Source organism: Nannospalax galili, unplaced genomic scaffold, assembly GCF_000622305.1.
Source record: "Nannospalax galili isolate Female #2095 unplaced genomic scaffold, S.galili_v1.0 scaffold548, whole genome shotgun sequence".
NCBI lineage: Eukaryota > Metazoa > Chordata > Mammalia > Rodentia > Spalacidae > Nannospalax > Nannospalax galili.
The window spans coordinates 957,130-976,980 of NW_008358999.1; the positions used below are offsets into that span (position 1 = coordinate 957,130).

At 53.2% G+C, this 19,851-nt stretch overlaps 1 protein-coding gene across 2 annotated transcripts; it reads right to left on the reverse strand.

Annotated features, from left to right (window-relative positions):
- Positions 1-1,839: 1,839 nt before the first annotated feature.
- Positions 1,840-18,929, reverse strand: Plekhm2 (pleckstrin homology and RUN domain containing M2). Of its 2 annotated transcripts, XM_008822677.3 has the most exons (19): positions 18,724-18,929; positions 18,368-18,477; positions 17,777-17,876; positions 17,135-17,222; positions 16,000-16,186; positions 14,316-14,375; positions 10,360-10,588; positions 7,583-8,431; positions 7,341-7,410; positions 7,120-7,210; positions 6,754-6,818; positions 6,309-6,397; positions 5,716-5,848; positions 5,271-5,461; positions 4,858-4,923; positions 3,972-4,131; positions 3,599-3,778; positions 3,404-3,520; positions 1,840-2,849 (listed from the first exon to the last, which is right to left on the reverse strand). In XM_008822677.3, the coding sequence occupies exons 1-19, from the start codon at positions 18,888-18,890 to the stop codon at positions 2,712-2,714; spliced, it is 3,090 nt and encodes a 1,029-aa protein (XP_008820899.1). In that variant the 5' UTR covers positions 18,891-18,929; the 3' UTR covers positions 1,840-2,711. The 2 variants fall into 2 exon arrangements, with proteins under 2 accessions (XP_008820899.1, XP_029414258.1); XM_029558398.1 differs by lacking the exon at positions 14,316-14,375 and having other exon boundaries at positions 2,712-2,849.
- Between the last annotated feature and the right edge of the window lie 922 nt (positions 18,930-19,851).

Below are 19,851 nucleotides of genomic sequence, written 5' to 3' on the forward strand. Positions count from 1 at the left end.
AGGCGCTTCAAGCAACTGCCCCATTTCTACTGCCACAGCCTCTGTGACCTTCCCTTTCCAGGCCTCAGTCTTCCGATCTGGTTCCCACAGAAGACAGTCTCATTTTCAACCAGATTGAGTAGAGAAGGGCTCTGGAGTCCTAGAGAACTATTGGTCTGATTATTTTTGTTTTGTTTTGTTTGAGACAGTGTCTCACACTGTAGCTGTGGTTGCCCTGGAACTCAGTATGCAGCCCAGGCTAGCCTCAAACTCATGACAATCCCTGCATGCCTCAGTTTCTCGAGTGCTGTTATTACAGGCATACACCTCCAAGTCTAGTGTTTGATGGTACAAAAAATGAATTTCAGATAGCATGCACACACCTTTAATCCCAGCACCCAGAAGCAGAGGCAGGGGGAATCTCTGTGAAATCGAGGCCAGTTGGGGCTACAGAGAGACGCTGTCTCATTAAAAAAAAAGATGATTTTGGGCCAGTGAGATGATTTAGAGGTGCTTGCTGCCAAGACTACTTGAGTTCAATCCCAGGAACCCATATTTTGAGAGAACTGACTCCTGAAAGTTGGCCTCTAACCTTCACACACATCTGTCACACACACACAGTAAATGTAAATAAAAGTTTACTGGATTTCATTATGATCTCTTCATATATGCACGCACTGGACTTAGCCCCACCCTCCTGCTGTTCCCTTCCTCTGCCTTAATTGTTCCTGGCTACTTTTATGTCTTTTTTTCATTCTTTTCTGATACAGAGTCTCACATAGCCCAGAATGGCCTTCAATTATGTAGTTTAGGATGATCCTCCTGTCTCCCTTTTCAGTGTTGGGATTACAGGTATACACCACAGTTTTATGCTGTGCTGGAGCTCAAACCCAGGGCTTTGTGCAGTCTAGGCAGGCATTCTATCCCCTGAGCTACATCCTGGCTCTGTGCCTTTGTGGATGGAACTCTGGCCCTGGAGCCTGCCAGGCGAAAACTCAGCTCCTGAGCTACACCAGCTCTGCTGAGCTGAATCCCAGGTGCCATCATTCGTGACCTTTGGTAAATCCCTTCCACTTTGAGCTTTGACCCTGTTCATTATTTACAATGGGAATTCAGTAGCCCCTTAACTGCAGAGGATGTGTCCAAAGATCCCCAGTGACTGCCTGAAACTGAATAGAACCAAAGCTTACAGGTGCTATACTTTCCCCCATTTGTTAAGGACTGCTTATTTCTTTTTTTTTGAAACAGTCTCCCTGTAGCCCCAGCTGTCCTAGAACTCCCTATGTAGACCAGGCGGGCCTTGAACTCCCAGAGATCCGCCTGCCTCTACCTCCCAAGTACTGGAACTAAAGGCGTGCGTTACCACACACCCAGCCTAGGACTGCCTATTTCTATAATTTTTCTTTTCTTTTTACAATTTTTCAGTTTATATTTTTAAACTGTTGTTGACCTTAGGCACTAAACTCTGGAGGATGCTGATGCAAAGGGCCTTCTTCAGACGGCCTGACCTCAGAAGTGCCTTCGGAAGACTGAAGAGTGTGCCCAACACAGCACTTCACCCAGTAGTAGGTGGCCCTTGTCCCCCCACTGTCCCTGGCTCCCATGGCCCCATCCTTGTCTTTTCCAAAACAAAGTCCCTGGGTAGGATGCTGTGGTTCTAGCCTGCCCCTCCTTTTGGGGTGGGGGTATGTGCTGGGGCCTCTAGACTTGGGGCAGCCATAGAGGCAGAGGAGGCGGACCCTGTTCTGATTCCATGTGTTGGAGTGTCGGGCACAGACAATGGAGATGTTTGCAGGGGTCAGAGGGTGCAGAGACCACCCTACCCTCACCATATTCAAAAAGGGTCAGTGACAAGTTCTGGCAATATAACATATCTATTTTATTTTAAAAAACAAAACCCAAACTACCTGACTCCTTCCCCTGAGGGCTGTGACAAAGACCTCAGGAAGGGTCAGCTCCAGCCAAGCAGGGGTCAATCAGATGTCAGTGGCCACCAGGCTTGTGCGCTCTGCCCCTAGCCCAGCCCTTCTTCTTTGCCCCTAGCAACAGGAGCCAACTGATCCATCTGAATCCTACAAGCTCCACTGGATTTCGATGAGAGGCAGGGCTGTGGACATGCAAGGCCTCCAGGTGGCCAAGGAGGACAACAGGCCACGCCTAGGTTGTACAAGGCAGGCCAGTGTGCGTGGGGTGGAGGCATGTGGAGGAGGCATGCACAGACACCTAGTATTCCTGCTTCCTTGTGCAGCGAGGTGTGTTCAAAAATGAACAAGAATGGTTGGGCGCTCAGGACCCCCACGGGGCCCTGAGCCTCTGCCCAGGCGCCTGACCCAGGAGAGGAAGAGGGTCACCCTTCTGGCTCCTTTGCTCCCTCTTAAATGGATGTTATAATTTTCATGGCCACCCTGAGCAGATGGCAAGGACTAAGGTGATAGCCCAGGAGGACAACGTGTGTCTGCAGAGCCCACAGGGCTCAGACCTTCTGTCCCTTGTGACCTCCAGTCACTACCATTCCAGCAGGATGCCAGGGGTGCTGGGTACCCGCTCTGGATCCCTGGATGGACAGACTCTGTCTCAAGCCACACTAGTGATTCTGCCTCCCCAGGGCAGGAGTGGACTGTAGAAGGCATGTAGATGCCTGGCTCCTAAACAGCACAGTGACACACAACAGTGTGCCTGCTGGTCAGCCTGCCTACTTCCTGCCCCACCTAATAATGCCACCCACCCACACCTCAGCACCAGGGGTCCCGGGAGGCTCTGCCCCGGCAGAGGCTGTCGCTCCGCTGCCAGGCACTGTGGATGAGGCTCAGGGCATCTTCAAACTTCTGCTTGATAGAAGTTTCTTGGATTGCCTTGCGGGGTAGGTCTACCTGTGTTGGGATGAGCAGGGAGCATGAAGACTATAGGCTCCATTTCCAGGGGCCATGGAAGACCCCTTCAGGCCCCTCTCATGAGTCCCTCCATCCCTCTCTCTGGGAACATCTTCCACTCCACTAGAACCCTCCTGTTCTGCACATTGACCCCTGGCCCCCAAGGCCTCGCTCTCAAGTCCACCCAGAGTTCACAGGGCAAGAGCATCTGCCCTTGACTGTTCTCCATCCCAGGCTCACCTACAGTTTCCTCAGGACTACAGGGCACAGGGCGCATGTGCTCAAAACCTATGTCTGCAGGGTGAAGGAGCCCTCTAGTTCAGCGGTGAAGGAAGGAGGCTGCCTGTCTCATATACTACCAGGTCTACCACAAGCCCTGCTGTGACTGGAACTGAGGTCAGGAATGACAACTCCTAGTGCGACTGTGGGCTTTGACACAGATTCACTGAAGTTACGGCTTGGTTCTTTGGCCCGAAGTTTGACCCAGAGTGGTTAGCATGCTGCTGTCCCCAGAACCCTGGACACCAGGCCAGATCCCAAGAGCATATAGGTACCTGGTAGATGGCTTTCCACCCGGAGTTCAGGGCAGTCAGGAATCGGTCCAGTTCGGAAGGGCAGCTCAGGTAGATGACCCATGGTTGGGGCAGCTGTAGGGTGTCCGGGGAGAACTCCTAGGAACAGCAGGCCCCAGGTAAGCATTTGGAGCTCTCCTTGGGCACAGCCTGCACCCTCACCCCCACCCAGCTTACCAGGACACAGTACTCCTTGCCCAGCTCTGTGGAGACGGCGCTGATGTCGGCCAACTTGGCTGTGCCCAGGGAGCGAAAGAAGCTGGTTTGGCAATCCTCGTGGCATGTGAAGAGGCGGTCCTCGGTGATCACCAGGCAGCAGGGGATGCAGGGGCTGGGAGCCACCCCCTGGGGGATGACCTGGACATGGGCAGAGGGTTGGGGAGGCAGGCTGTTTTTCCAGGGTGGCTTGAACCAGGACTCCCCTGCAGCCTTGGCCTAACTCAGCAGTGAGGGTAAGGGAGGGAAGGGAGCTGTCCAGGCTGCTCGGGGTACCACTGTCCATTCCTGGGTGGGGCCAGGATAGGTGGACGGTGGAGACAGAGTCACTCACCCCTTTGGACACAGCCTGGCAGAGGTGCTGCATCCACTCAGCCATCTCAGCCTCACTGTCCGTACTCAGCTCTAGGCAGGGCCGGTCAGCCAGAATGACCTGGAAGGCGTGGGGCCGATCCGTGGTGTTGGATCTCCGGCAGCCACCGCACTGCTCCCCCCTGGGCCAGAGGAGGAGGGTGAAATGGGAGCGAGGAGGCAGGGGTGGCTGGAGTGGGAGCCCCTGGTGTTAGGTGGAGGTGTGAGGACACTGGGCCTGTCCTATAGTCCTGGGCACTGGAGCCTTCTAGCTCATAGGATGCTTGCAGATTCCCTGCAGCCCCAACCCCCCTGTGCAACTTCTTTTTTTGAGACAGGATCTCATGTAGCCCAGACTGGCCTGGGACTTGCTATGGAGCAGACAATGACCTTGAACTTTTGACCTTCCTGCCTCTACCTCCCAGTGCTCAGATTAGAGGAATGTACTACCATGCCTGGTCATGTCAACAGCCTTTATTCCAGAATTGCCCAAGTTCCCTCCAAATACCCAAACATGGCCGGGTAAGAAGGTGCAGCTCATTCTGCCTGCTGGGAGCCAGCACCCACTCATGCACCTCCTCCCATTTCCTGTGTCCCACTGGGAAGGGACTGCCTCCCTCATCAGAGGACCATCTCCAGGCAAGGAGTGCCTCCTCTTCCATCCTGCCTTCCTGGCTCCTCACAGCCCTCAGGACTTGCAAACCCCAAGGCACCACCAGTCAGGGCTGCTGGATAAGGTGGGATAAGGGACAGAGACTGAGCTACCAGAGGGACAGTAAGCTCTGGGCCTCAGACTCAGCCACAGCTGAACTCCAGGCAGGACACCCAGCCCTGACACCTGCGCAGTACCCTTCTCCGGGAACACTCACCCCATGTTCACTGAGAGCAGGGGGATGACGTCGGTGCGGTCAGGATACTGGTAGAGGATTCCATTGCTACAAGGTCACAATATAGTGAGGTGAGGCCTAGCTAGGAAGAGCCCAGGGATCCCCCACAAACTGACTGGGAACCCCAGAAGCAATGAAAGCCAGGGGCCTGCTTTCTATGGCAGGGAGAGAGAGGAAGGAATCTGGGAGTGGCAGCAGAAAGTCCTTCCCAGGGCCAGCTCAGGTCTTCACCCCAGGCACCTAGGAGTCCTAAGTGCAAAGATCACTGGCCCTATGGAAAAACTCTCCAGCCCTGGGTGAACCCACAGCCCCATAGAGAAGGGAGGTGTCCTCCCTTGGGCTTTTCCTGCTAGGGACCTACACATCCTGGGACCCAGAGCTGCTGGGGCTCCCACCTGAGCACCACGAAGCAGGTCTTCCAGTGCTCTTTGCCCAGGTAGGAGGTGCCCGCCTTGTAGTGCAGCATGCCTTCTTTGGTGATGGTGCCCTCGGGGGGTGAGCAGTGGCAGGGAACGGGGCCCAGGGCCTCGTCCATGGGGTCCTCCCAGTGCACAAGCCCATAGAAGTGCACAGTCACAGTGGATGCCTGGGGGTGGGGACAGAGGACAAAGCAGATAAGGCCTTGGCTGAGCAGGTACTTGAGTGGGACTCAGCTCCCACAGCCTAGCACCAGGAACAGCCACCGTGAGAACAAGGTATTTTAACCTTGGGACATATCCATGTAGGCCAGAGGACAGGGCCCAGAGGAGGAAAGCCCTTCCCAGGTGACTGAGAAACACACCGCTCAGCCTCAAACACCAGGAAGGACACTCTATTCCCATTTCCTCCCCAGCTGCTCACCTCACATTTGGATTCCTGGGCCACAAATTTGGCCAGCGCCAGCTTCTCCATGGTGGCATCAGTCAGGATGCTGGGATAGGGTGGCTCCCGGCAGCCTTTGACCATGGCTGACTTCAGAGAAGCCAGGAAGAACCTGTGCAGGGTTTCTGGTCAGAGGCCTGGGTCAGAGGGCAGGACTTTGTCTCGAGAATTCCTGGCCTAGAGGTCACAGAAACTGGGGGCTGGGGGCAGTAGAAGCAGGGCAGCAGTGGGACACTGATGTGGTCAGACCCTTCAGTCATCACATGGTGCCCAGAAAAGGCTTGGCCATTCCTGGTGCCCAAGGAGTGAGATCCTGACAATGAAGGGAGACTGAACAGGGCGCTGCCTTGTACCAGCCCCCTTCCTCTCCTTAGGTCTTAAGGGGCTGAGGTCACCTGTGCTGAGGTGAGTCAGGCAGTGACTGTCCTCTTTCCTGCCTCTCTGAGCAGGCTGCAGGCTTTGGAGGGAACAGATCTGGGTCTGCTTCCCGAAAGCCTCCACTCCCAGCCAGGGCCAGGTCAGTGGCAGATGCCAATCTTCCCATCCTGCTGAGGTATGGGGTTGATACTCACTCAGCCAGGGCCACATCAGCTGTGTCCAAGAGAAACTGCTTCCTGCGGTTGGTGCACACCACCTTGACAGTCTGTTGATCGAGGCCGACCTGCCAGAAACCACACAGAGCTTGGCCACTGCCTGGCAAAGCGGCAGTGTGGCCAGACTGAGAATTGGCTGGGATCGGGGAGGGAGAAACCACACATGGGTGAGGGGAGTGACTACCAGGAAGGCTCCTGATCAAGGTCTGGGGCCTGGCATGAGTTAGGGGAGAAGAGCAGAAATCTGGTGCAGGAAGAGGCGTCCTCATCCTTAGCTCTGGACAACCCCAGACATGTATAGAAGCCTGCATGGATTATGTTGGTGCCCATCCCCGGGATGGACCTTGCTCTGCAGCTCTACCTGTGGGTGGCCTGAGAAGCCCGGGTCCTAAGCAGGCACACCAACTGCAGAGCATGCACTCACCGACACATAGTCAAGTTCATTGTAAGAAACGGCTTCCTCCACCAGGTATGGCTTCTCTGTGGCCCCTGAGAGAGGAGACCGCAATGCCTATTACCCTGGCTGACTTTCTTCCCCTCCCCTGGCCCCGTTTGCTCAGACCCAGCTCCCTCGGAGAGAAGACCCCCTCCTTGCCCTGAAGTGTGATGTGACCATGTGGCGGAAGGACATGGGTGCTCATGGGGGCAGGCTCCAGGCCCAGCTAGCAACACCTTTCATGGGATACCTTGTCATAACTACATGACCACAGTAGAGGGAGTTGGAAGTGGGGATGGGATAGGGAGAAGGGAGCTCAACCACCCCCCACCCCCGGCCTGGGGCAGCTGGCACCTTTCCGGAGTAGGTAGACGTAACAGTCTGTGAGCAGCACGTACAGCAGCTGCAGGTTGCCCTCCATGTGCCCAGTGCTCATCCGGATCATCTGAGGGCCCAAGCAGAGGGGAGTCAGCAGGCACTCCTGTCTTGCCCCGAGGGCATGCTGAATGGTGCTCTGGCCTACCCTGCCTGGCTTTTGCTGTGTTACTTGATGGTTCCTGAATTCAGGGACTTACTTTAAATAACTGCTCTTCATTTTCTCGAAAGACGTGGATCATCAGCAGGAGTAAGTGATTGTTGTCTACTCTGTGACAGGGACAAGGGAGGGGAGGGCCAGAGGTCAGGCAGGGGAGATCATACCCCTTTCCACCTCTCAGAGCAGGCTAGACCTTCCAGGATTTACATTTTGTTTACTGGGAGGTCAGGCCCATGTGCCCTGCTGGACTGGCAGATCCTGCGCCAGGTAGACAGCACTCACCTGAACTCTGAGGGGTGCATCATCTCCAAAGGGCTCCCCTGGCCCTCGTCTACCCCAGAGTCCTCTGCGCTGCTCAGACATGGACTGGGCTGGTCACGCTTGAGCTGGCAAAAAGCCTCCTGGGTCCCAGGTTCGGGCTGTAGCACAGGCTCGGGCACAGGTTCCTGGCTGACTAGTGGCAGCTGAGTGTCCATTTCCTGAGGCTCTTGCTCCTGACCCTCCCCCTGTATGTCCTCTAAGGGCCCAGGTGTCTGTCCCTCTCCTCTTCCCTCTTCTTCTTGGCCAGCAGCCGCAGGGCTACCAGGAACATGCAGCGGTTGGCCAGGCCCTGCAGGGTCATGGTGGCCGCCACCTGATGCAACAGTGCTTGGACTCTCGATGGTAAAGCGGTAGAAGTCCATTGGGGCTGGAAGCCCCTCACTAAAGTCGCAAAATGGTGGTTTTTCCGGGGCCTCCCCGGGAGAGCCGATCCGAAAGGACCGGTCTGGGGGCTCAACATGGGAGCACCAGGTGCTGGGGTCCAGCTGCCCATTGAGCTGGTCAATGACCTTGCTCAGAGGCTGTCCTAGGCGCTCCATGGAGGTGTCCTTCATCTCGGGGATCAGCAAGCCCATCTGGCAGAGCTCCGAGTGCTCGCTGCTCTCCGCTGTACTGCTGGGCCCCTCCCCTTGCTCCTGGGGGGAGGTGAGTATGGTGTCTGCTAAGTCCTGCCTGAGGCCTGGGTTGTCCACTAGGCTGTCTCCATCTCCCCGCCTGGCACATTTCTGGTGGCTGGAGGTTGTATGCAGCATGGCTTCCTCATCCAGTTTGGTTTTCTTTTTCTTGCCAATTTTCTTCTTCTTGGTGACCCTGCAATGGTCGTGATGGGGAGTTAGCCCTTGTGCATCCCACTGAGGGAATCTGCCTAGGTCAGAGAGGTACTCTGGAGTGTATGACCCTCTCGGGAACAGCCACAGCCTCTGTGGTCCTGGGCAGTTCAAGGGAAGAGGCCAGACCCAGTATCCCTTGGCGCTAGCAGGGATGGGGTGGGGTAGCAGCCAGGCCTGGGTGCATGCCTAATCCCAGCACTCAGGAGGCTGAATCAGGAAGATCGTGAGCACAAGGCAGTCTGGGCTACACAGCCAGACCCCATCTCCAAAACAAAAAGAGGCAAAGACTGAGCTAAGCCAGGCTTGTTGGCATGAGCCTACAGTCCCAAGGCTTGGAAGGGAAAGGCAGAAGGATTGTTCCAAGTTCAAGATCAGCCTGGCCTACATATCGAGTTCTAAGCCAACCAGAGCTACGTAGCAAGACTTTTTTCTCTATAAAACAAAACAACGTCAACTGAGCTCGCTGCACCTGTCTAGGAAACAAATGTAGGCCGAGGTTAGTTGGACTGATGGCTCACTCTGCTCAGCACTCCTCTTAGGTAACAAACCCTTCCATTAGGTATTATCCTGAATAAACCACTCGGATACGCACCAGAGTTTCTGGGCTCATCATCTTGGCCATATACCTTGGTTCTAAGTTGGTTAGAATGGACTTGGCTAAGCCTCCTCAGGTCTGAACCCTTAAAGCTGCCTGGTCATTAATCAGTCTAAATGAATGTGAGTGAGTGAGTGAGGGAATGAGTGAGTGGGTGTGTATGTGTGCACTTATGTGTGTCCTGGGCCCAGACCTTGGGGCTCCAGACTCTAGGGAGCAATGCCCCTGTCTCAGACCAGCAGAGGTGACAGACATTTGGGGCATCTCTTCATTTGGTGTGGAGAGTTCTCAGATCAGGGTACAAAGCAGGTCAGCAAGATGAGAAGGCTCTGACCAAGAGTTCCCAACTTGTTCACCACCTCTCTCCCTTACATATCCCTGTCCAGATGACAAAGATGCTTTTCTGCCCATGAACAAAGTTGAACAAGAACTACAGAAATCTCAAAAATTTATATTGACTTCCAAGAACTCTCTTGGAAGTGGGGCGTGGTGGCTCATACCTGAAATCCCAGCACTGGGAGGCTGAGGCAGAGGGCTGTGAGTTTGAGGCCAACCTGGACTAAATAAAGATACAGTGAGACCATGTCTCACCAACAAAATAAAACAAAACAAATTCTTCTGGGAAGAAGGTCATCTTGAAGGTATTTTCTGGTCCTGGATGGGCTGGACAAATTGCCCCTATGGCATAGGCATGGCCCGGAAGTCAGCTACAGCTGCTGCAAAGGCCCCCCCCTTCAGGGCTTGGACCTTGCTCCAGACTAGATGCTTATGTCCTTAATTCATGCACTGGAATCCTAACCTTCAGGTGGTGGTATCAAGAGGGGCATCTATGGGAAGTGATAAAGTTATGAGGGTGCCCTCATGAGGCATCCCCCCAAGAGCTTTTTCTGTCCTGCTGTGTGAATACACAAGGAGAAGATGGCCACGTGAGCATGGAAAGGGTCCTCCCAGAACTGTGGGTGCTGGCACCCTCACCTCGCCCTCCAGAATGGGAGAATAAAGCTGTGCTGTTTCTGCCACCTGTCTCTCTACTTGGTACAGAGTACAGGCCTTCTGATAGCCCCCAGCTCAAAGAACTGTGTAAGGTAGGGAAGGGCCAAGTCTTAGTCTCAGAAAAGATGCTCTCCTGCCCTCAGGGAAGGCCATGTTGCCCTGAACTACAATGAGGCCAAAGGTAGACTCTGGGCAGGGCAGGACTCATCAGACACCATACCCGCCGCCCCTCAGGAACAAGGGGAGAAGCCCAGCAGTAAAACTGAGAGCCAAGGCTCAGCTGGTGGGACCCACCTTCTCCCAGGCCCCTCATTGCTGACCTGATGACTTCCAGTTCTGTGCATGTATCTGGCTGGTCCGGGGCCTGGGCCTCATCCTTCTCCTGAGAGGTAGTATGCACAGGGGTGGTGTCAGATGATGACACGGTCTCAGCCTGCTCCTCATTGAAGGGGTTATGGCGCTGGGTAGGGCTCTTAGTGGATGCCTTGCTATTGGTCAGGTCCGAGGCAGTGGAGCGAGAGCCACTGATGGTGTCTGTGAGGTCTCCATCTGGAAGGAAAGGCAAGGAGACAGGACACAGACAGCCCATCAGCCGCCAGCTGGACCCTAGGGTGCCTTATCAGGGTGTCAGGTGAGTTCCTCCCAGAGAAGCCTGACCAGGGTAGCCTCTTTCAAGAGCAGAGTCCTGATCTGAAGGATGTAGAGCAGGTGCTTTAGGAGCCTCTTGATAGGGACATCCTCGTCCCTCCTGCTGGGAGCCCTTAGAGCTTACAATCTGGCCAAGGAGGTCAAGTGTCCCTCAAGTGAAACAGCTTCCAGGCCTAAGCTCCAAGGCAGGGTGACTCTGATGCCTCCCAGGGTGGCTAGGACCCTGGGAGGAGATAGGCTACCTATACCCTAGGATAACCTCAGAGCCCTCTCTTGTTAAGGGTTGGGGATCCCCAGCAGCCCTTCAACACCACCCTCTATGCTGAGTGATACCCAGAGTCCTTTGAAGGGCCCCCCGCAGACAAGAGGGAACAAAGAAGCAAGAACAGAAGAAAGAGAAAATGAAGGGGCTGAAGAGAGTCCTTGGGACGCCCAGGGAAGGGGTGGGAGACAGGACCCAGCAGAACATAGACAGTGAGATGAGAGACAAAATGAGAGAAAGAGGAAGGTGTTCAAGGAGCTGACCCCAGACGCTGTACAGGCTCTTTAGAGGATGTTGGCTTTTTATTTGTTTTTATTTTATGTGTGCGTGTATTGCCTGCATGAAAGTAAGTGCACCCATGTCGTGCAATGCCCACGGAGGTCAGGAGAGGCTATCAGGTCCCCTGGGACTGGAGTTATGGACAGCTGTTAGCTGCCATGTGGGTGCTGGGATTCGAACCTGGTCTTCTTCAAGAACAACCAGTGTTCTTAACCGCTGAGCCATCTCTCTAGCCCCAATTTTTCTTATTTTTATTTTATGTGTATGAATGTATTGCTTGCATGTATGTAAGTGCACCCATGTGATGCAATGCCCACGGAGGTCAGAAGAGGGCATCAGATCCCCTGGAACTGGTGTTATGGATGGTTGTTAGCCACCATGTGGGTTCTGGGAATTGAACCTGGGTCCTCTGCAAAAGCAGTCAGTGTTCTTAAACACTGAGCCATCTCTCTAGCCCCAGTGTTGGCTTTTCTCCCCCAAATCTGCCAGCACTCCTGGGGCACAGAGCCAGGTACTCTTTTTAGGGTAATGCTGAAAACTGCATTTCATTTAAACCTCAGCACCCTTTGGGTCACACCCTTACCCACAGCTCCACCTGGGGCAAGGCAGGAGATGTTGCTGCCCCTTAGTGAGGAACTGGTCTAACTGGCCTCCTCTAACCCCCTGTACCCCAATTCACTGGAGCAGGCAAGGAACACTGTAAGTACACAGGCTCTTTTTCCCGTTACAGAGCAGATTGGAGCTGCCTGAGCAGATAGCTGAGGCCCAGGCGGTGTGACTGCCTGGGTGAGGGCTAATGGCAAGGGACACAGGCCGAACGTGCTTTAGGTGCTGGTGTGTGCATATCTTGTGGGCCGTTATCCATGTAGAAGGAGTGGGAATGTGCCTGCCTCAGCCCACTGGAAGGTAACTTCTTAGTGGATCTTGGAAACTCACAGTGGCTGTGCGCTAACACAGCACTTCATCTTTTTTTGAAGTCTCACAACAGAGCTCTGACTAGCCTGGAGCAATCAGCAATCCTCCTGCCTCAGCCTCCCAAGTGCTGGGAGTCTTTAGATATAAGGACAGGAGGGAGAGTTTAAAATCATTGCAGCTCTGCCAGGAACATGCTAGTGACTTATGATACTGTTGAGCTTTCCTGGGATTGAGGCCTGGTTCGCAGAGGCAGAAAACCATGCCTTGGACTCCACAGAGGGATCTCACAGAGGCCGAGTTCTTCTAACCTCTCCTTCCCTTCAGCACTTGTAGTTGTTTGTGGAGGGGTTTCTAGAGGCAAGTAAGCAGACCCCAGGATGTGATAGGTGTCAAGGTTGGATGCCTGTCTGTTCTATAAGGAAGTCTAAGACCATAGAACAGTTCTACCCAGCCCCTCTCGGGGCCGCAAGTTTGGAGCTGCCCCAAGTCCTGCTTTCCTCCAGGCCCAAGGGGAAGACAGAGCTTCCCCCAGGTGTGCTGCCACAGTGGATGAGGGAATTCTTCAGTGCTCAAGGAACCTGGGAAGGCAGGAGGTCATGGTTGCAATGAATCTCATCCTGCCTGGGGCCCAGCCCAGCCTGAACAAGATGGGCAATTAGTTCTCAGGTTACAGGGAGCTCTGAAGGATTGCAGGGGAAGGTCAGGCCCTGCTTGTCAAGTGACTGTCACAGGCATGTCAGCAAGGGGGTTAGTGGTTAGACTCAGGGGGGAAAACCAACGCCCAACATTGTGCTGCAGGAGAGGCTGAGAGGTGTTAGGATGGAATTCTGGGTTTCAAATTCCTTAACAAAAACAATGAAACTGTTTAATGCTATTCTTTTGGCCAAGTGACTTAACTGACCTCTCCCAATGCTGGACCTTCTGACCCTCAGAGTTAAGTTGGCTCATGCTCATGCTCATATCGCTCGGGAAAAATTAGTTCTTACCCACTGCTCGATCATGTCTCTAATGATACTGCAGACCATCTGCTACTCATCCCTCTGGAGGATCCCCAAGCAAGAAGGGGTCCCCCTGGGTCTACTCCAGGGTAGGAGTTCTTTGGGAAAGGGGCCTGGGACTGCCTCAGATTTTTTTTGTCTTTTTGAGACAGGGTCTCCTTGTAACCCCAGCTGTCCTGGAACTCACTATGTAGACCAGGCTGGCTTCGAAATCACAAAGATCCACCTGCCTCTGCCTCCCAAGTGCTGGGATTAAAGGCGTGTGCCACCACACCCGGCCTAGCCTCAGATTTTTAAGGAGGAAACATTTATCTTTTCAAACCCAGCCTTGACTTGGAATAACAGGCAGAAAATGTACCCCTACCCCACCCTCGCTGCTCAGTGGACAGTATGGGAGGTTAATCTACCTTAAAATTTCAAGGAAAATCTCTCTGTAGGAAAATCTTATATTTATTTATTGTGGGGGTGAGGCGTGCATGCGCCGTGTGTGTAGGTCAGAGGAAAACTTATAGGAGTTGGTTTTCTCCTTCCACCATGTGGCTTCTGGGAATTGAACTCAGCTTGCTAGGCTTGGTGGCAAGCACCTTTATCTGCTGAGCCACCTTGCCAGCCCTTCCCTATAGGAAGTTTCAGCTATGCCTAGGAAGTTTCCTCACTTGGACCTCAATCTCCTCCAAAAGTACGCCAGAAATATTGTAGAGGTGGTTGTCAAGGATGGCCTGAAAGGATCAAGCTTCTGTCTTTCTCCTGGATGCTCACCTGGTCCAAAGGAGCCAACAACCCCTGGGGTTCAAGGCATGGCTTTCTAGAACAAGTCTCAACTCTGCTGAGTCAGATCACTCATGCCCCACAACGTGCAGTTCCCTGTATGGTTTTAGTGTATCGACTGGGACTAGAATCAGGAAGGGTGACCTGGTGTCCCTGCAACAGTCACTTAATGACTCCCTAGGCCTCTGTATAAAAGCAGGAACACTTACTGGGAGAAGGGATTCACCTAGGGCTGAAGGCCAAGTTCTCCTACTGCAGAATTCCATCTATTAGAACACCAGACTTGGCTTTATTATGATCATGGACATTATTATAAGTAATAGGAGCTGATTTTGAAACATGCAGCAAGCTTGGCGTGGAAACATTGCAAAACAGGAAAAGAGGGTCACAGAGGACTCTGTCCCACCTTCCCAGTCTGTGCTGGGTACAGACGGCACTGCTGGAAACACATCTCCAAAATCATAATCTATAAAAACGAGGGACAAAACTGAAGATTAGAAACACAGGCAGTGGAAGGAGGGCAGTGGGGGGGAGACGTGGGAGAAGATGAGAGAGGGTGGTGTGCTCCCACTTTTCTCTAACTATGAGTTTGGCTGCTCAGCTCAGCAATGGCCTGCGGGGCCAGCTAAAGCTCTGGGGGCCACTCCTTTCAACCCCAGAGCTGGTCTGGTAGAGAAGAAACCCTTGCCTTCCTTCTTTCAGTGCCCCACAGGCTACACAGGTCCTGTACTTGTGGCTTAGTCTTACATTATAAAGTGCTGGGCTTAGAGGGACAGTTCCATTTATAGATGGCCTGGCTGGGGCTTAAGGTCTATCTCTCTGACCAAGGAGACCAAATGGCCATCTTTTACTTGTACAGTAAACATGCAAATCTGTTTTTGTTTCTTGAGACAGGTTTCTCATGTAGCCCAGGCTGGCCCCAAACTTGCTATAATAAGAGGATGACCTTGAACTTCTGATCTTCCTGACGCTACCCCCCAAGTGTTGGGATTATGAGTTTGCACCACCATGGCTGTTTTTTTTTTTTTTTAATTAGTGTGTGTGGGTGTGTGTGTGTGTGTGTGTGTGTGTGTGTGTGTGTGTGTGTAGGCACAGGCTCACATGTGTCACAATGTGTGTGTGGAGAACAGAGGACAGCCCTCGAGAGTGAATTATCTCCTTCCACCATGGGTTCCAGGGCTCGAACTCAGATAGTCATGTTTGTGTGCTGAGCAACTTTATCCACTAAGCCATCTCACTGGTCCCATGCCTAGGTTTATGTAGTACTGGGGACTGAACCCAGGGCTTCCTACGTGCTACATAAGCACTATACCAACGGAGCTACATTACTAGCTCCCGCAATGCAAATCTTGCTGACAGCCAAGTGTTACATGGGTCCCATGACCCAAGCAGCAGTCAAGAATGAGGAAGGTCAAGGTCTCAGTTCTGATGCAATTCTATGGGAGCTGAATGTGCATACTCAGATCCTCCTTCCCTGGAGGTAAAGTTAAGTGAATGAGATCAGCACCCCACAGGACATGAAGTGGGCACAAGGGTCAGTTCTATGAGGACCAAGGCCTAAGGTTTGAGAAAAACCAGGGTGTTCTGACAAGTTGCTGAACTGAGGTAGTAAGAGGAGGAACAGGCACAGCCATCCTTGGCTCACCAGCAGGTGCTCTCGAAGGACTCCTTGAGCACTGTGAGGGTCCCTCCGCCTTGGACCTGCCTGCCTCTCTCTCCTGGGCACTGCTCAGTCACGCTGGCTAGAAGCTACAGGACAACCTTCAAAAAGCAGTTGACACTCACCCCTGCAACTCAGGCAAGAGTGTGCAGGGCACATTGCTACTAATCCTTCCTTGCTCAGAAAACTGCCCCTGGGCATGCGACTAGAGCTTTCTATAAAAGCATAGTAAGATTCATAAAACTTTGTTTTGCCTTTTAGTGCCTGGAATCCATTTTTAGCTACCATAGGGACTCTGGGAAACAGCCAGCTCCGTTCAACCACCAGACCAAAACTAGTCAATAGAGATATCAGCCATGCAGGCTCAAGAGACCTTAGAGTCCACATCAGGGCAGAGGCCTACCCCTCCCCTTGCCCTGGGGTTACTCACCCTCACTAGATGGGGCAATTGCACTGTCATCCCATTCCAGGTTGGTGGAGGTGACAGAGTTGAAGGAGTTGAGGGACAGACTGTCTGAGCCATGGACAGAGTTGGGAAGGCGGTCTTCAAAGTCGAGCAGGTACTGAGGTTTATAATAGTCAGGCATGTAGGGGGCCAGGTCTAAGTAAGGGGCATCCTGGGGAGAGAGCAGAGGAGGAGAGAGACGTTGGGTGGGAGGCCTCAGGATGGCCAGGAAACAAGGGTCCACGGACATCAGAATCAGAATTGGAAGACAGGATCTGTCATACAAACCCCTTCATCACCTGTGCTTTCTTTTCTTAGGGAAATCAATGTCATTTTTTATACATAAATTATATTTTTATTTTATGTGTAATAGTGTTTTGCCTGCATATATGTGAGTACACCCATATCCTGCAATGCCTGCAGAGGCCAGAAGAGGGCGTTGGATTCCCTGGAACTGGAATTAGGGATGGTTGTTAGAAGCCATATGGGTGCTGGGAATTGAACCTGGGTCCTTTGCAAGAGCAGCCAATGCTCTCAACCCCTGAGCCACCTGTCCAGCCTCTGTGCCTAACATAAATTTTATCACAGGCATATATACATAGGAAAAGCCATAACATGTATAGGGGTTGGTATCATTTTTTTTGGAATCTCTTGGGGGTCTTGGAAGGTGTGCTCTGTAGATATGGGAGGCGCCTACACAGTACATGACTATAAAAGAAACTCAAGAATTTGAAGGGGTCGCCTAGGCGGGGAAAGTACAGGGCCCAGGACACTTGCCAGACCCCAGGAAACATAGATGAATCTGTCTTGTCCCTCCTAGACACTGGTGTCCTAAACACAGAGGTGAGTCCAGAGCTAGGATACTTCAGGCAATGTACTTTTCCCCAGGTGGGTAGAGAGACAGGAAGGAGGTACCTGAACCGGGGGTCCTCAACACGACTACCCAAAGGAAAGAATCCTTCTACTCAATCCCACAGATCCTGAAGTATCCCTCACCTAAACAAAGGTGTTGCCAAGCTCAGCCATACCCAACTTGCTCCAGATGACTTGAAGAGCGAAGTGGAGCCTCCCCCTGCCTCTCCCTTGCCTCCCTCCAGCAGCAGAAGCCAAGGCCTCTCACCAGATCCAGGTCGAATCGAATGAACTCAAGCCCAGACACCAAGGTCAGGAAGAGAGTCAGGTGATCGTGGCTGCAGACCAGGGCGTTCCTGTGAGACAGGAGAAGCAACACTGGGGTGTCTGGGTCTGGTTACCAGCTCGGCTCAAACCTCACCAGCAAGCAAACAGTGCTGAAACTGAACCCATGACAATCCAACCCTGCACGGCACTGGACTCGGTTCAGTCACACCCCACCCCTTTCTTCCAGCTTCTCGCCTTCTCCTCTTGGGTGTTGAGCTATACTGTGCTGCTTGCCAGTGTCTCCAGAGAGGGGCCTGTAGCATAAGGCTTATCAGGCTCTCAGTGGCTGCTATAAATACTCTGTCCCTACAGGAACCCCAGTAAAGGGGAAGACAAATGTTGGGCATTCGGTCAGTCTGAGGCTGGATTAGACACCAGACTGTTCAAAGGAGTCCAGGTGGGACTCCACCACCAGACTACCAGCAAGGCTCCAAGGGCTCTCTACCACTGTCAGGTCCGCAGCATGTGATGCCAGGCCAGACCTCTGAAATGGCATGCTGTGGTGTCTGCATGTGACAGGAGGCTTTGGGTCAAGGCTCAGGGAACTAGAGGCCAGGCGAGACACGGTGTTTTAGACCCCCACCTGACGTAGTACTTCTGCAGAAGACCCAGATTCTCCTGGAACAGCCGCAGGTAGCTCTCCAAAGAATTCTCATTGAGGGCCAGGTACAGCCAGGCCCGGCCTGCAGATAAAGGCAGGAGTAACTCAGAGGAAGCTCAGCCACGGTGGAACTTTTCATCTGCCCAACAAGGCCGAGTGAGGAACCAGGTAATCCAATAGCCTAGCCTGTGCCCTAGCCTGTGCTAGCCACGAAAGTCCAAAACAGAGCGCAGGAGGCACGCTTCTAATACACAAGGATGCCGTCTTGATGATTTGGGCTAATCCCGATTCTCCTCCAGGAAGAAAACCAAGAGTCCTCATGCCCTTGGCCTGGGATTGCTGAGGAATCCGTTTTCCCATGCATCCTGCCTCCTTTCACTCCATCAGTCCTACAGACTGTCACAGACAGGGGGAAAGGAGGCTTTGTGGAGGGTGCGGACATTTTAACCCCGACTGCCACTGGACACTACAAGGCAGACAGCCTCCTTAGGCTGAACTGCGCTGGACCTGAGTCCCAAGCTCCTGGCATGGAGAGCACAGCTGACCCCTGCCCTGTGTGCCTGGTCTACTCACTGCGCCCCAGGTTGGTGGCGACGTGCTGCAGCACCTCAATCTGTTTGATGGCTTCTCTGCGGGTAAAATGTACCACAAGCACCCAGTAGCCAGACGAGAGATCTTGCAATCTGTGAAGACAGGACAGTGATGCTGGGCCTTGACGGGGCTGTGACAGGTGACCACTGCCCCCACTGCCTTTCACTCCATCCTGTCCCCGTGCTTTACTGGGCTAATAAGTACAGACGGCCTGCAGCCTGCTTAGATAGGTCTGCTCTGGTGAGGAGACAGAGGGTGTGACACAGACAAGGACAGAAATCTCTCTCTGTGGCATATCTTGGCCCACTGTGCCAGCCCTTAGAACACCTTGTGCTTACCCGTACAGCAACGCATGGTCCAGGTGCTCACACAGGCGTTGCAGGACCTTGTCGTGGTTCCGGATAGCAGGAGTCTCATCCTCACATGCAGCAAAGTAGCTCTGCAGCTGAAAGAAAAGAAATAAAGCGTAAAGCAGAGAGCTACAGAGCAAGGGATGGTGGCGCATGCCTCTAATCCCAGCACTTGGGAGGCAGACGCAGGTGGATCTCTGTAAGATCAAGGCCAGCCTAGGCTACATAGGGAGTTCTAGGCCAGCGGGGACTACAGGGTGACCCTGTCTCAATACCCCACCCCCCAAAAAGAAGAGAGCTACAGGCAGATGACCAGCAGCCTTTGCCTCAAACTGCCCTGCCAAGTGCTGATTCTATCTAGATGGTTCTAGAAGGTGAAGGTTCTCAGAAGGGGCTTTGCATAATGACAGCAAGGGAGGGAGTCCCAGCTCACAAGGTGTTGAGTGGCATGAAGTTTTGGGTCAGGGCATATGCTGTAGTCCACCTGGGTACCACACACAGTACTGTCTGTATGTCACACACACACACACACACACACACACACACACACACACACACACAGTTGAACATTACAGTGCCCTGCTTGGAGCTGCCCTCTGTACACACTAAAGGATGATAGACTGGGTCACCTGCTCTGATGGCCTGATGGCCTTGCCAGAAGCTGACATGGGCACTGGACTTGCCTGGGGAACTTGGCCAAATCTAGGTATGTGCCAGGTTCATACCAAGCCCTACACCAGGGACACTCGCTATTCTTGGACTGGAGAGAGAGAGAGTGAATCGGACCACAGATGAGGTGACCTGTACTAGTACAAGTCCCCTAGGCTGATTAGTCTAGTCAGGGCCTGAAAGACTGGATTCTCAAACAGTACTAAGCAGCTACAATGACAGAGGGAGGCTCCTTTCAAGCAAAACCCCCACCCCCTGCCTAGCCGCTGCCTTTCCCAAGACCAGGAAGGGAGGCCCAAGAAGAGCGCACAGATCCCCAAATACTGGCACAGGGCTGGAGCTCCTGGGACAACTGTGTTCGCAAGTGTTTTCTGGAAGCACGGATAGAGATGGCTACAGCAGGCAAGAGGCATCAACCACACCAGTGAGCATGCGTCCTGGCGAGAG

Bases quoted from the DNA above. Each gene is read 5' to 3' on its own strand.
- Plekhm2 (XM_008822677.3), bottom strand. From the start codon at position 18,890: ATGCGCCACCATCCCTTGCTCTGTAGCTCTCTGCTTTACGCTTTATTT. The intron at 17,223-17,776 runs GTGGGGGTCTAA...CCTGTCTCACAG, and splicing joins CTGCAGAAGTACTACGTCAG to GAACGCCCTGGTCTGCAGCC. The intron at 8,432-10,359 runs GTCAGCAATGAG...CGACCATTGCAG, and splicing joins ACAGAACTGGAAGTCATCAG to GGTCACCAAGAAGAAGAAAA.